The sequence below is a fragment of the Heterodontus francisci genome, chromosome 7 (assembly GCF_036365525.1).
Source record: "Heterodontus francisci isolate sHetFra1 chromosome 7, sHetFra1.hap1, whole genome shotgun sequence".
In the NCBI taxonomy this organism is placed as follows: domain Eukaryota; kingdom Metazoa; phylum Chordata; class Chondrichthyes; order Heterodontiformes; family Heterodontidae; genus Heterodontus; species Heterodontus francisci.
The window spans coordinates 51,918,565-51,932,135 of record NC_090377.1 but is presented as its reverse complement, the minus strand read 5'-3'; the positions used below and the strand labels follow the sequence as shown (position 1 = coordinate 51,932,135).

At 42.8% G+C, this 13,571-nt stretch overlaps 1 protein-coding gene across 1 annotated transcript in view; it reads right to left on the bottom strand.

Moving 5' to 3' along the window:
* The window catches only part of lrp2a (low density lipoprotein receptor-related protein 2a), a 418,190-nt gene that overhangs the window by 214,041 nt on the left and 190,578 nt on the right, over positions 1-13,571 (bottom strand). The window contains exons 29-33 of the mRNA XM_068035173.1: positions 7,510-7,738; positions 7,227-7,404; positions 6,547-6,675; positions 3,508-3,671; positions 1,150-1,293 (exon numbers count right to left, since the gene is read on the bottom strand). Of these exons, the coding sequence (XP_067891274.1) occupies positions 1,150-1,293; positions 3,508-3,671; positions 6,547-6,675; positions 7,227-7,404; positions 7,510-7,738 (844 nt within the window). The remainder of the gene's footprint in view (positions 1-1,149; positions 1,294-3,507; positions 3,672-6,546; positions 6,676-7,226; positions 7,405-7,509; positions 7,739-13,571) is intronic.

Here is a 13,571-nt window from a genome sequence, read left to right as displayed (position 1 = left end):
AAAAACTTAAAATCTATTTGGATCCTTTACAATATTTGTCGCTTTATGCAGCCACTTACTTTAAAGTGAACAAATGCCTTTAGGTTTGACCGGCTAGCCACACCTTCCACTTCCCCCCATTAGACTAGCTATTGGCATAAGAACTAAGATGAGATGAGTTCTTCTGCTAATTACTCATATTACACTACTTTGCAAAATTGTTTGCAGTCAGCTTAGTATGCTGTGGGCTAGATTTGTCCTGGCAGCCAGCCAACATCACAGATGTTGTTGAGAGCACAAAATTAGGGCAATAACTTTAAAATACTGAATTGAAGTATTAAATCTCCCAGTGTCACAGTTGAAGAAAGTCAATTTTAAAGACTTAGCTTGCATTTATATAGTGCCTCTCATGACCACCAGACATCTCAAAGTACTTTACAGCCAATGAAATACTTTTTTTTGAAATGTAGTCACTGTTGTCATGCAGGAAACACAGCAGCCAGTATGTGCATAGCAAACTCCCACAAACAGCAATGTGATAATGACCAGATAATCTGTTTTGTGATGTTGATCGAGTGATCTGGACACTGGACATAACTCTCCTGCTCTTCTTCGAAATAGTGCAATGGGATCTTTTACATCCACCTGAGCCAGCAGATGGGGCCTCAGTTTAAAGTTCTGATCCAAAAGACAGCACCTCCAACAGTGCAGCACTCCCTCAATACTGTACTGGAGTATCGGCCTTAAGTTTGTGCTCAAGCCCTGGAGTGGGACTTGAACTCAGAACCTTGTAACTTAGAGGTGAAAGTGAGCCACAGCTGACACTAATTTCTAAACAAACGATTACAAATGTCACAAAGAGAAGAGTAAGCTGTAATTCCGGCAGGAATCCAATAAATGCATTAGGGCCTACTCATTGGTATAAAATTTTATTTACATTAAGGAACTTGAATCATAAAATACAGGTCAGAACAACATTATATTAAATGAACAAAAAATTACTTTTATACTTTTTCTAATAAATAAACTATTATTTATAATGTAATTTGGTAGAAACACAGTTATCTGTTTTCGTAAATGCATCATACTTTACTGCTTCACTATGCCAAATGTTAACCTTTTCTTTCTATTTGGGAACTGATTGAATTAAAATTCCCTAAGTATACTGACCTCAATAGATTGTTGGTCAAAGTTGGTATAGTAAAGGTTCATAGAGATCCAATCAAAAGCCAAGCCCATTGGGGAGCCAATGGTGGAAGCTGGAGCAAACATGGTTCTATTGGTTCCATCTGACCGCACACTGTGAATTTCCCCCTAAAAGCACATAAATCGCAGTAAGGAAAATCCTTGCAGTCTCAGAAGCAGGGGGGAAATAATTAATGTCTCTTTCACACTTACAAATCCTCTACTTACTTGTGTGATACTAGCCACACTCGCACAGAAGGAAATCCTTAAATCCTCCTAAGTACTTAGAAACAGTTCACTAGGTCCAACACATAAGCCAGATTTAGCAAACTGCTTCCTTCCTGTGCTTAACAGCTGGTGTGTCTGGTTCTTCAAGAACTCAACCCATCTGCCTGGCAATAGTTCGGGACTGTTTTCAGGTAGATCATTTTCCTCCACCTGTATTATTGGTTGTTGGCAGGAGGTGATTATTCTAATCCCAAATATTACAGGAAGAAGACGAGGCCTCCTATTTCCATTCCACATGCAGTGCTTTTCACTAATAGAAACACCAATATAAATTAAACATTGTGCAAAGTTAGAAAATCTGTCTTCCATAGGTTTATCAGTCCTTCAGGCTATGCCAGTCCTCACTCTTTTGGATTACAGAATCGTTACATCAAGGTTAACCTTTGTTGAAACTGATTCTCACATCATAGAGAAGGATTTTTAAACAGGATTGCTAGACACTGTCAACATCCTCCAAACAATACATGTTCAGATTTGCTATACATCTACCAGCTTCCTTTAGTAATCATTCCACAACCCACACTCCAAGAAGCTGACATTAGGATAATCAGATTTCTTTGGAGTGATACAAAAAAAGAAAATGTCTAACTGGAAAATTACAACTTCCACATCAGAACTGAGGGAGAAGAAGGCCTACTATTACCCAACTGTAAGTACTATTACTGAGCAGTATGTACCACCACTCAAAAACAGGGCATGATACCTCCAAATCAAAGTAGAGCATCAGGAAAAAAAAAATCAACTAATGCAGAGTAACTTATTCCCATTACCTGAATCCTACTCAGTTATTATCAAAACGGTTCTCCTCACATTATGGCAGAGATGAGGAGATAAAAAGATCAGCATTGACTACAGAAAACAATAATCATCACCACAGTAATCTGAGACAAAAAGCAAAACAAAGGGGATTAACCAAACAGAAAAAACACAGGACCAGCAGAAAAGAACAAAAATATAAACAGGCAATGGCAAGACATATTGATAACTAATCCTACAAGTAAGCAGTAGGATAGTTGTCCAAAACCACAGCCTCAAATGAAAACATATATCTGAGTCAGAATAAATTCACAACTGATATAAGAGCATGAGGCCAAGAAAACAGCACAAGAATAATAGCCCTGCTTGACCATAGTTAAAGCACAGTGAAATACAAAAAAGTGCAAATTAATTCCCTATGCCACTGTAAAATACAGTTATAATAAGATAAGCTATAAAAAAGCAAGTATTATCAACACAGTATTCTGTTAATTATTTAAACAGCAGATGAGAGCATCCATGGGGCGGGCGCAGTGGTTCGCACCGCAGCCTCACAGCTCCAGCGACCCAGATTCGGTTCTGGGTACTGCCTGTGCGGAGTTTGCAAGTTCTCCCTGTGACCTCGTGGGTTTGTGGTAGGAGATTTAAGGAAAGGTGGGAGGTGGTAGGGAATATGGGATTAATGTAGGATTAGTATAAATGGGTGGTTGTTGGTCAGCACAGACTTGGTGGGCAGAAGGGCCTGTTTCAGTGCTGTATCTCTTCTATGACTCTATGAGAGTGCATTGTTTGTTACACATTTTTACTTTTATGCTGCACTAAACACTGCCTTGAAAAAGAAACAATTGAAAAAAAGTAGGGGGCAGTCAAATTGCTTCATGGAGCCTGCTGGACACATTTTACGTTGTGGATTCACACAATTGTTTGTGCAAGTTTTAAATCTGTTCAAACTTGAGTTTTAAAAAAAACATTGTTCTTACCTTGGAATTTTCCTTGACAATTCATATTTTTATGTGTATATAATTTAAAAGTGAGTGATAAGTTCATTGGGAGAACCAGTTTTGATGAGTTACTGTTTCTGGAGGTAAATTAACACACGCCACTTTTATTGAAGCATCCTAGGTTAATGGTTGTCGATTTAGTCTCAGCTCAAACAGGAGCATAAAGTGCATTGCAGATATGAAAGAAATTCAGACCAGTAGTGCAAGCAGCATGTTAAAGAGCACTCATTTGTCATCACTTTCCAATTGTAAGTTTACTTCTACCTCAGTCAATCTCAAGGGAACTATTTGTACTTACTGGATGTTCTACCCAATATATCACCTCTTCTTCATCAAAGTCAACATCATAGCCATTCTGGACTCCAGCTACAGGAACCATGGCATCACTAGTTTTATCATCAGGGTCTAGCGAAATGCCAAAGATGATGCTGTTTCTCACTACAATTAGGAAAGGCTGTTCAACTAGGAATGATGAAAGAAGATAGTTTTAAATTCTTGAGTAACTTTCAAAATCTTATACAAAACTAAATTTCTACCAAAAGAGAGATGCTCAAACAGAGGCCTCTCCTGATGTAATCCATCTGTGCTAAAACAAACTGGGATCAGACAGGTGGATGCAATGGTGTTTTACAGTCCTACATTGTTTATTGGGAATAATGCAGTGTTAGAAAAACAAAGACTTGCTCACAATTGGACAAAAGTTAACTTCAATGAAATCCACAACTGGCTAAAATCATAGGTCTATAACTATTAATCAGGTAAAAAAAAATGCATTTTGGATAAAAACATGAAATTGTCCATGGGGAGGACAGGGAAAGGAGAGAGAGGAAGATAATATTCGAGGATTGGTTCTAGCATTTTTGATTGCACACACACAAATCTATTCTGAACTGGCTTCTTTAAAAATATCATTCTTCATTTCCCTGCCTGTTCTACACAACTCCAAAACATTTCCATCTACCACCATTAAATCAAGACAAAGCACCTAACTCCACCTGGCTGTGCATTATCTTGTAATGTCAAATATTTCTAAATATTGAGTTTCATGAATCTTGAATAGTGCAATTATCATCTTTTCCATGCAGCACTATAGGGACATCACAGCAAATGTGATCATGAAATTTTAGAAATTTCTGGACAGTTCACTCAAAAACTGGTCTTTCTGGTCCGCAACCAGGCAGGTGGCAACCTAATGAGAATGAAACTTTCAATCATAAAGTACCCAATCATTGTATAGTGCCTCTCATACTACATGATACTTCGGCCTTTAAGAAAAGTTTACCAACCTGAGTTTAAACCAGATGTCAGATAGCAGACTCAGTGGGCTGAAATTTTTTCAGCTCCCGAGATTGGGCTCCATGGCGGGCGGAGCTAGTAGATCGCTAAGGCAGTGGCTCGCCACAGAGCCCAAAGCAGGAACTGCCAGGCCCGATCCTCCTGGCGGCAGTGAGGCTCCATGGTGGCCTCCCTGCCGCTCGGTGACAGGACCCAACTTTAAATATTTAAATAAACAACATGAACATATTAACAGACCTTTCACTGCGATCTTGCCAGCTGTCTGCGATCTTGCGTGTGGCGGCCAGCATTCACACGCCTTCACTTTCCCGTCCAGGGACAGCTGGCACTACTGAGATGGGGAAGGGAGGAACTTAGGATTTTTAGTGCAGTGGGGTGGGGGACGAGTTCAAATCTGCATGTGTAGTGTAGGGGATGTGGGGAGGGGGGTGGGGAGAGGGCTGACCTTTGCACTTTGTGCAGTTATTGGGGAGGGGGGAAGGTCACATAATAAATACAAGTGTTTTTTTGGGGGGGTGGGGTGGAATGGGGCGGCCATTTTTATTGTCTTTGTATTCCGAGAGGGGGGTGAGGTATGGGCCAAAAATCAATTCACAGTGTTTTCTTTTGGTGCGGGGGGTGGGGGGGTGGGGTGGGTACAGGTTTCAAATGTGCAGGTCTGGCAGCCCTTTAAAAATGGCACCAGGGCCTGCGCAGAGGCAGCTGACTCCGTTGCCGACATCGCAGAGCCCACCCCCACCATGTGATTGTGGGGGGGGGGGATGGACTGCCCAGCATATGCAGATGAGCTGCCGCATGCTACATCACGACGGCACAGCCGCACATGGCACGCACATGCTGGCCGCCATTTTTTTCGCCCGCCGCTGCTCCCGGCAGCAGGAGAATAAAATTCAGCCCAGTATGTGAAACGGATCCGAAAGAGTACTTATGCTTTTATGTGTTCTTGTGCATTTGTATCTACTGTATTAAAGCTGTATTAAAACTTTGGGTAAGCCAAGAAAAAACTTCCTGCTGAAAACCATTGCTGGCAGCAAGTAGTTTGCATTTTCAACAGGGATTAAGTTATCACTAAACTACTACTGAGGAGCAAACATATCCATTAAGCAATCCTTCCAAACTTTCAGCAGCAAATAAATTTTTAATATTTGCTGTTTTGTGCAATACTTCCCAGGATATAATTGGAACAGCAGTGAAACTGCAGGTAATTAAAGGAATAAAAAGGCCTTTTATCATCCCTTTGCATAATGAATGGGTCATAAGGAGTTGAAAATAATTCCCAGAAGAAAAAATACTGCATAATACAATTGTAAAGGTGAACAGACTTAGAAATTAGAATTATTTCAATTTTCTGTATGATCTCTTGCATTCTAGCTGAGCATCTATATAGTCGGAGCATAACAGTGCAAGCCAAAGTGTAATTTGAACCTTCAATAAACATTAGCAGAGCAGACATGATCTGAGAGAACACAACTTTACACAGGAACCATTAAGTCCAACAAGCAATTGAACTAAAAAATGAATTGAATTAAAAAATGTTAGTCTTTTTGCAAAAGATGATCACTGAAGCTATTTCAATATCCAATTTTATCAGAACAAACTATTTAGACCCATCTAATTTATTGAATTTATAAGGTACAGAACAATATTCCCTGCCAGGGTTAATTCAGGCTTAAAGAAACCTGAAGCTGTACCACAAGAAATAGATGGAACAAATCTGCTGTGCCTCCCAAAATAGAAACCGAACACTAATTTTTATACTACCTGCTGTGTTCATTTGTATGTGGAGATTCAATGAATGGGAAAGCTGTTGGACTATCTACCATGGTCTTTCCCATTCTTTGATAACTTCAGATAAAAAACTCTCTCCATGTAAAAGTCATCGCACTTTCCTTCCTGACCATACATGCCTTGGAATTATTCTGTTACTTTATATGATTCAGAGGTCTTTGCTGTTGCCTCTATAATCACATAATTTAGATATGATAGTCATTAGTGTATTATTGTATGTTTTGGTAAGAGGTAAATAGTAATGGTGTCCTACCTTTTGCACAGTGCTTCAAATCCGCCATCAGGCTCCAGCCTGAGGGGCAGACACATGAATAGAAACTAGGAGCTGATGCAGAAAGCAGACACAAGTGGCTGCAGGGATTGGACAAACATGGATTCCAAGCTGAAAGACAAAACATAAAAATATCCATAATCTTACAGTAGATATCACTGGTGTTAGTAAAATTTACAACTGGAATTTAACTCTCTTTTAAATATACCTACTTACTGCATTAATTTAAGATTAGGGCAAAAGTAGTGTTGGGAAAATTATATGCATTTTGTGACTGTAATCTGGTACAGAAGGCAAAAATGGGGAGGATATTAGCATCATTGTATGATGGGTGGTGATCTTGAATTACCTTTAATTTTTGCAACTTCAACTTTTAACTCTATTAAACCATCTCTATTTGACTCGCCTTGGGAATCACCTACAACAGGTTACAGTGGAGTTGGGAGTTGCCAGAGAGAAGGTATTTACATGTTATTTTCCATTTGTAGAAATTGTATTCAGATTTGACTTATAATGGGTTGCTTTAATTTCAGAGTCCATTTATCTGGACAGCTATATGCCAAGGGTAAAACACAATCTGCATGGTCCTAAAATGCTAGTAACTTGATTCACAATTTCATAGGTCCTTTATTTGAGAAGTATTAATAAGATTTTTGACCTACCAGGCGGTTGCCTTACAGAATGAACAGCAGCTATTCCTAGTGGCTGAAATATATAACTGATCATCACAGTCTGATTCTTTCCATGCCATTTATTTACTCTAATAACACGATTAGATTGCCGATCAGTCCAATACACAAAATCCTCAAAAATGGTTATGGCATGTGGATGCTGCAGGACCTACAACACAAGGTGTAATTACCGAGTGTTTTATGTTAAATATTTACATTCGATAGAAGAATGGCTATTTTTAAGCAACAGGCAAATAGTACTTGATTTACTTACCAAGTCACTTGCCAAAACCTGTCTCCTGTTGTTTCCATTGTAATCACAATATTCAATATAATCCAAATATGCATCAGCAAAATAAAGTAGTTTAGTTGGATAATCAATACTTAAACCATTGGGCCAGAAGATTTTGTTACTTATTAGGACAGTTCGCAACGTGCCATCCATACTGGCCTTTTCAATTCGTGGGTTCCTTCCCCAGTCTGTCCAGAACATTAGATGAGTACTACAAAGTAAAATCAAATTGACAGAATCAGTTTAAAGTCAAAGAGGGATTTATTTTCCCCCTGACCCTTCCCCAGGACCATCAGCAATTATTAAACCTGATTGTTATCTTGATGGCTTCTGGTCACACACCCTCTTCTTGACAATCTGGATCATAGAGTTTAAACACCCATTATTAAGGCTTTTGTGACTATGTTGTAATAAATACAATTCAAATGAAGACAAGTGGGCTTGCATCTGCTTTCCCTTCCTATCATATAGGATGGCTTACCTCTCCACATCATTCCTGTTCATTATCTAGCTGAGAACTGACTTATGTCTCAGCTGAGTGAACTCAAAGTTAAAATAAAGGCATCCCTAGCACTCAAAACAAAAGGTTTGATCAGGAATAACACATTCATAACATCTGAGCTTCCATAAAGTCTTGGAAATGTATGCAATGCTAGTACAGGTCCATTAACAGGTGTTACAAGATGCACTGCAGCAACTCACCTAGGCTCCTTCTCAAGGGCAATTAGGGATGGGCAATAAATGCTGGTCTTGCCAGTGATGTCCACATCCCATGAACGAATAAAAAACACTTCTCCAATACCTACTGCCTATGTAGCACAAATTCCTTCAGTGTCAGAAAGTTCCTTGTGGCTTCTCTCACTCCGCTGTCATAACTTTGACGGAAGGTCAGGGGAAATCCTGCTCACGGGCAGAAATGGTTTTTTTTAACCAAACTTACAGTGACAGAGAAGAGAAGCCCGAAGGAAATTCCTAGTGCAGATCTTCTAAACACTAAAATGGTTTGAAAGTAGATGCTTTCCACTTTCTAAGGACACCGAATTCCACAGAAACTGTTAATGGACCAAAGTTTCAGACTGCTTGATGGTAGTGAGTGAAATACAGTTCTGTATGTGAAATAAAGATTATTTGTAGCCTTTAAATGGTACTATCTGATGCTTATTAGTAATGAATAATTCACATTCGCTGAGATTTTAAAATAAGCACCTGCTGATTTATATTATTGTGTTATTGATAGTTGAAAACAATAACTATGTACTGAACTGTAACTTCCTGTAAAAAAAAAATAAACTAATCAATGGGCTGGATTTTACGTCAGGCGGACAGAAGCTGGCCGACGTAAAAGTTGGTGGTGCACCCGCTTCCGCCCGGCCCGAGGATCCGTTCCGCATTTTACGGGCCCCGGGGCTTTAATTGTTCCGAGGCGGGACTTCCACCCACTTGAGGGAGGAAGTCCCGCCTCATTGAGCTGCCGGCCAATCATCGGGCAGGCAGCTCTTAGTCCCAGCAGCGTCACCCGGAGCGGTGGCCAATGCTGGGACTACAGCCCGGCCGAGGACATGAAGCCAGGATTACAGGTATGTTAGGGTTGCCTCGCCATGGTGATCGGTCATGCCCCGGAGAGGCAAGGGTGGTCACGTGGGGGAAAGGGGGGGCGTTTTGGGTCCCAGGGTGGTTGGGGAAGTGGGGGTGGCCTTCAATCGGGCACCCTGTGCCTGTTTGTCAGGGCCTTCCCCGGGGCGCTGAGAGATCACCAGCTTTCACTGGGCGGCCTTTCACGTCTCCCGGACGCCCGCTTGCCACGGGTAAAATCCCCATTGGCCTGGGGCAGGCGGCCCATTTCTTGCACCCCCCGACAACCGCCCCCCCAGCCCACGTAAAGTGGGGTGGAGGCGGGAGCGGGTCGGGAATGCCTCCCGAGGCCATCCTGCTCACTGGGGTAAAATTCCAGCCAATGTTTCTATAATGTCCAGATTTTAAAAAATCATAATTTTTTGGGACATTTTATCAGAACCTACTTAATTAATTTGTCAGCAATTGGATCATAACAGATACTGGAAGTACTTAAATCTTCATCTTAAAAATAAGTAGATTTTTAAAATATGTTGCCTTCTCCAGGAAAATTCAGACTTGTCATAGTATGGTAAGTGTTTAAAAATAATGATGATTGAGGAATATTATTTTCTGGTTTATTTCTGGATTAATTTGTATTCGAGTATAATTAAATATTTCAATTATAAGCTAACTGAAAAAGTGCCTAGGTGCATGAAATGCTGCATAAAGGCCAGCTAAATATTTCTGAAACCAACAATTATAGTTTTAATACATTGGGGGTCATTTTCAACTTGCTGCTGGAGAGTAAAAATGTCAGTGCAGGTCAGGCACCCACAAGGGAAACCGCCCAATTTTCCTTCCCAATGAAATTTGGGGCGGCACAGTGGCGCAGTGGTTAGCACCGCAGCCTCACAAGTTTTTTCAGTTTTTAAATGAAACAGTCAGCCAGCTTCATTAATATTGAATGATTTTTCTCTGCTAAGGTTTTTTAATAACATCTTATCATTCATAATACAATACAATGTACAATAGATATAAAATAACCTCTCCATCTGAATGTACATTGGTGCCTTATAGTGTTCTTCTATTGGTTACAGCAATTGCAGGAGCTTTCCATTTGAACAATTCTAAACAAGAGATACAATATGTGAATATGATGCTCTTCTTGAGAGGATCCATATGCACCGCAGGCAAAACCAAGAGGCAGATGCAGCACACACAGAGGCCCCCGGTCGTGAGCAACAGCACTCAAGGAGAGCTCGCCAATACAGATCGCCGTGCATCTACAGGTCCCGCATAACATACCTGCAGATGTCAGAGCGCCAGTGTCAGAGGCGACTGCGGATGTCGAAAGAGGCAGTGACACATCTCTGCGCCCTGCTGCCCAGGAGCTTCCAGGGACATCCTATGCCTGTGGCCCTCAAAGTGACAGTGGCTCTCAATTTTTATGCCTCTGCATCTTTTCAAGGGCCCACCAGAAACTTTTGTGAGGTCACACAGTCAATAGTGCACTGCTGCATCAGGGAGGTCACCAATGCCCTGTTCCAGAGGACTGGTGACTATATCCGCTTCACGACAGACCCTGAAAGCCAGGCCCAGAGGACCACCGGTTTCGGCTCCATCACGGGATTCCCACAGGTGCAAGGGGCATAATCTGCACCCATGTGGCCATCAAGGCTCCCGCCGGGCGACCAGCTGAATACATAAACCGTAAGGGCTTCCACTCAATCAATGTGCAGCTCGTATGCGATCACCGGAAACGATTCATGCAATTCTGTGCTCACTTTCCGGGCAGCTGCCATGATGCCTTCATTCTGTGCCAGTCCCAGCTGCCATTGCTGTTCACTGAAATGGCTCAGATGGAGGAGTGGCTTCTTGCAGACAAGGGCTACCCCTTGCAGACATGGCTCCTGACACCAGTGAGACACCGCACCACTGCTGCAGAGGAGAGATACAACGCCAGCCCTGGGGCTACAAGAGCCACCATTGAGCAGGCGATCGGCATGCTGAAAATGCAATTCCGCTGCCTGGATAGATCAGGTGGTGTCCTGCAGTACGAGCTGGAATGGGTAGCTCACATCGTTGCCGTCTGCTGTGCTCTGCACAACTACACACTCAATCGGGGGGAGGCCTTGCAAGATAAGGAGACATGAGCAGGACTCACCCTTGGATGATGAGGATTTACAGCAGGAAAGGCACATGGTAGGACAGAGCATCCAGGCACCGCATGCAGGGTGAGCAATCATCTAGGGATGCACAGCAGTGTCTCATTGATCAAAAGTTTTCCACGCCATAGGAACCACCGTGAGCTCTGCATGCCACCTTGTTGACCTGCAACGTCTTTGCGTCCGGCTGTGTTTGCTGACAACGCTACCACTAGGTGGCGCTGCAGTGGCACATGCGCAAATGCAGCATATGCCACTAAACCATCAGTCTGCGACTTCAGGCAGTTCCCAGATGGCGCTGCTCAAATAATCACACGAAGGCAATCTAACCTAAACACATGGCAGCACACAATGGCGGGAGGGAGAGAGCGAGCGAGTGGGCCGGGAATGGGGGGGAGCGGAGCGGAACGGGCCGGAGATGGTGGGGGGGGGGGAGCGGAGCGGCCGAAATAGCTGAACGGCCATACAGAGCAGCGAGGGGGGCAGCAGAGCGGCCGGAGAGAGCAGCGAGGGGGGCAGCGGAGCGACCGAAAGAGCGGAGGGGGAGGAGCGGAGCTTGACACATGCGTGAATTTCCGTTGGCGTTGCATTGCTGTACGCATAAAGTGCATGCGCAGAGGCTGACCAGGCGCGTTGCCCAAAGATGCACACGTCACGCGATGACGTCATCGGCGCATGTGCTAACCAGTCCTGGCAAGTCGGAACGCAGCTCACGCACAGAGAGCAGGAGCCCGTCTGCGCATGCGCGCACCTTGGCACAGCCTGATGACGTCAGTGGCTGGCTGCATTGTCAGGAATCACTTTGGTATATTAACATATTTTCCGTTTTTTTAAACAAAGATCGTATAATTGCAGTTACATGTATTTTCACGTAACAGTTAGCAGAGAAATGAATACAGATTCCAAATGCATATTAGTCTGCAGCTTTTAACAGATAAATGATTAGAAGCCCATAGTATGTAAATATTCTTCAGTTATGGTTTTATTTCTGTTATGTATTTGCCTTTTATGGTACATTTAAGTCTCACGTTCTGGAATGTACAAAATTGAGATTATTCACCCAGGTGTGGCACAGCTACAAGAAGGAATGTTATACTTGAGTGGAAGAAGAGGATCACAACTTCACAGGACACTGGGACACAGCAGGGTAAGTATGTGGCAGCAAAGCAGAAAGAGCTGGGGAAACTCAGTAGGTCAGGCAGCATCTGTGGAGAGAGAAGCAGAGTTAACTTTCAGGTCTGTGAACTTGATCAAGTTAACTCTGCTTCTCTCTCCACAAGATGCTGCCTGACCTGCTGAGTTTCTGCAGCACTTTCTGCTTTGTTGCCAGATTGACAGCAGCCCCACTCTTCAACAGTGAGGTAAGTATTTCTTTGACAGCTATCAGGAAGCAGGTGCTGGGACACTTCAAATAGGGTCCCAGCACCTGCTGCACAGCTGTCAAAAGGTTCTTCACTGCACCGGATATCCCGCCTCTCCCCACATAATATGGGGGGGGGGGGGGGGGTTGGCACATTGCAATGATGCTAATGAACCCCCACACGTAATATCGTGGGAGCTTGACGGCGGCCGCTGAATGCGGGCACCCTGCCGAGTTCAGAGCGCAGTGCGCAATTAAAATTCAGGCCAAGGTCTGTGATAGGGTAGAGGGCAGGAGAGAGTAAATGACAAAAGGTCTCTTGGTAGTAGCCAAAGCGGTTAGTAATGGGACAAGGGAAGAAACAAAAGATCTGTCTGAATGAAGTGTAAATGACAGGATAGCAGCTGTCTGAACACTAGGTAAAGGGATTAAGAAAGAAACAAGGGATAGGGGAAACAAAAAATGGGCCAGCCAATAAAACAAGAAAAAAGAAAAAAATGGGGGGCAAAGGTTATGATCTAAAATTATTGAACTCAATGTTGAGTCTGGAAGGCTGTAAAGTGCCCAGTCAAAGGATGAGTGCCATTCCTTGAGTTTGCGTTGAGCTTCATTCGAACACTATAGCAGGCCAAGAACAGAAAGGTCAGAGTGGGAGCAAGGTAGAGAATTGAAATGACAAGTGATAGGAAGCTCGGGCTTGCAATTGTGGACTGATTGGAGGTGTTCTGTAAAATGGTCACCCAGCCTGCATTTAGTCTTCCCAATGTAGAGACCACCACATTGTGAGCAGCAAATACAGTATACTAAATTGAAAAAATAGCTGCCAGGTGACTGAAACTCTGCAGATGCACGTAAGAAATGATGGGTAAAGTGCAAGTCACAACCTAAAGTATAACTGCAGGTTTTATTAGCTGCTCTTCATATGCAGCTACTGACCTCCAACCAGTGGTGCAGGATAACTACAT